Source organism: Penaeus vannamei, chromosome 36, assembly GCF_042767895.1.
Source record: "Penaeus vannamei isolate JL-2024 chromosome 36, ASM4276789v1, whole genome shotgun sequence".
Lineage (NCBI taxonomy): Eukaryota > Metazoa > Arthropoda > Malacostraca > Decapoda > Penaeidae > Penaeus > Penaeus vannamei.
In genome coordinates this window covers 14,511,227-14,513,726 of record NC_091584.1, presented here as the reverse complement: position 1 = coordinate 14,513,726, position 2,500 = coordinate 14,511,227, and the positions used below count along the sequence as shown (strand labels likewise).

At 35.6% G+C, this 2,500-nt stretch overlaps 1 protein-coding gene across 1 annotated transcript in view; it reads left to right on the top strand.

The window, feature by feature from the left end:
• Window positions 1-2,500, top strand: part of LOC138859408 (uncharacterized) — a 30,452-nt gene that overhangs the window by 27,410 nt on the left and 542 nt on the right. The window contains exon 2 of the mRNA XM_070114418.1: window positions 2,066-2,500. This exon is cut by the window's right edge and continues 542 nt beyond it. Coding sequence (XP_069970519.1) covers window positions 2,066-2,200 — 135 coding nt within the window. The 3' untranslated portion in view covers window positions 2,201-2,500. The remainder of the gene's footprint in view (window positions 1-2,065) is intronic.

Below are 2,500 nucleotides of genomic sequence, written 5' to 3'. Positions count from 1 at the left end.
TCCTGGTAAGTCCACAATAGACCGTATCCTCGCGCTTCGAGTCATTGTAGAGTGCCGCCGTGAGTTCAGGTATGGGCTGCTTGCAGCCAACATCGACCTTAAGAAGGCATTCGACACGGTGCATCAGGAGTCACTCTGGGAGATCCTGCATGGACTGGATACTGGGCAGAGCTACTGTTCAAAATCATTGTGGAGCAACTGGGCAACATCAAGGTTACAGACCTTGACTTTGCTGATGATGTTGCTATTCTGAGTCTTTGGAAACCTTAGTGGTGACTCTGTATACATTTAGCAATGAAGCAAAACCCTTGGGTCTAGAGGTCTCCTGGACCAAGACCAAGGTCCAGGACTTTGGGGACTTGCTAGGAGAACCTGTTCAGTCGGTACGTGCTTGCGGCGGGGACATTGAAGTCACAGAGAGCTTTACATACCTTGGTAGTGTAGTTCATAACTCTGGGCTGTCAGACCAGAAAGTCAGCAGACGGATTGGCCTGGCAGCAGGGGTCATGAACTCTTAACAACAGTATTTGGAGATGTCATTACCTATGCAGAAGGACCAAGGTACGGGTTTTGAAGGCCCTGATAATGCCAGTTTTGCTATACGGTAGTGAAACCTGGACATTATCCTGTGCCTTGGAGGCTCGTCTTGAAGCCTTTTGTAATAGGTCCTTGTGCTGGATCATGGGGTACTGTTGGCGGGACCATGTGTCCAACCAACGGTTGCACCATGAGACTGGCACAGGACCTGTTATCTGCACAATCTGTGATCGCCAACTCTCTAACAGAGATAAGGTCGTCTCTGTTAGAGATAACCCTGGGTGGAGGAGGCCTGTGGGACGACCTAGGAAGTCGTGGCTTGGGCAGATCGATCAAACCTGTTGTGAAGAACTCGAGATGGGCCGAGTCCCTGCCTGGCGTCTAGCCACGAGGGATCCTTGTAAGTGGAAGCGAATGGTGGATGCGGCTATGTGCCCCTGTCGGCGTCAGCCCCATTGATAATGATGATGATATATATTTATATATATATATATATATATATATATATATATATATATAATGTATTTGTATATATGTATATATACGTATATATATATATATATATATATATATATATATATATATATATATCATATATAAATATATATTTTTATCATATATATATATATATATATATATATATATATATATATATATATATATATATATATATATATATGTGTGTGTGTGTGTGTGTGTGTGTGTGTGTGTATGTGTGTGTGTATGTGTGTGTGTGTGTATGTGTGTGTGTGTGTGTGTGTGTGTGTGTGTGTGTGTGTGTGTGTGTCTATGTGTGTGTATATAGATATACATATGAAAAAAGGAATAATACACTAACGCTTTGATATCTTGAATATATAACCTCACCGATAGGGATTTGAACCCCCACCGCCATTGCAAGAAACTAGCTAGACGGTCACTCTAACCACTGATACACAACCCACTAAAAAGAGTGTGCAATTAGGAGCAATCTAGCATCCATAGACATTAGTGATTAGTTTTTTATTTTGTATTTTGTGTGTATGTAAGTTCTTTTGTATTCTTTGTTATTATATATTTATTTATAATTATTTCAATATTATTATTTTTATCATTATTATTATTATTATTATTATTTTGATATTTTCACTGTTATTGTTATTATTATTATTATCATTATTATTATTATTATTATTATTATTATTATTATTATTATTATTATTATTTTTGTTATTATTATTTTTATTGTTATTATTATTATTATTATTTTGATATCATCACTATAATTATTGATCATTATTATGATGTTTATATTTATTATCTAGTATTATTATGATTATGATTGTTTTGTTGTTTTGGTGTTATTTGATTGAATTTACATATTTTATTCTCATTTTTATTACAATCATCTTTATCATAAGTAATCATCATAACCCCATGATAGCTGTAATCACCATTATCATTAATATTTTCATGGCTATCATTTTGATGATCATTACTATTTTAATACTGTTGCAGTAAGTAACTAATTCACACAATTGAATTTCAGATGATTGTAAAAACATTGCCAACATCCTGCGAGCACTGGCAGACAGAGGTTGCAAATTTCAGCCAACCAATTATAATGAATAGACCTGCAGCTGTTTTGAATGTTAAGATTGATTTTTACATTAGGGACTGTTAATCCTCACACAGAGGCACTTATTAAGTTTAAGCTTGGGAGGACGGTCTACACACAGTCATGTTTTGCAACTTCATAAACATGCTTTAAGTGCCTGACTATAATATAAGTAACTGGATAATGTCTGAATACTTATTACCATTATAGCTTCCCTTTAGCCCATGCTGCCTGGAAAAGGTAGTAGCTATGTGAAATGTCTCTACACAAATGCTTAGCCACCAAGGAGTCAATTAAGAGACCTCGTAAATTACCTGATTTTACATTTATTTTAGACATATATTATAATTATTATAATCAACATTA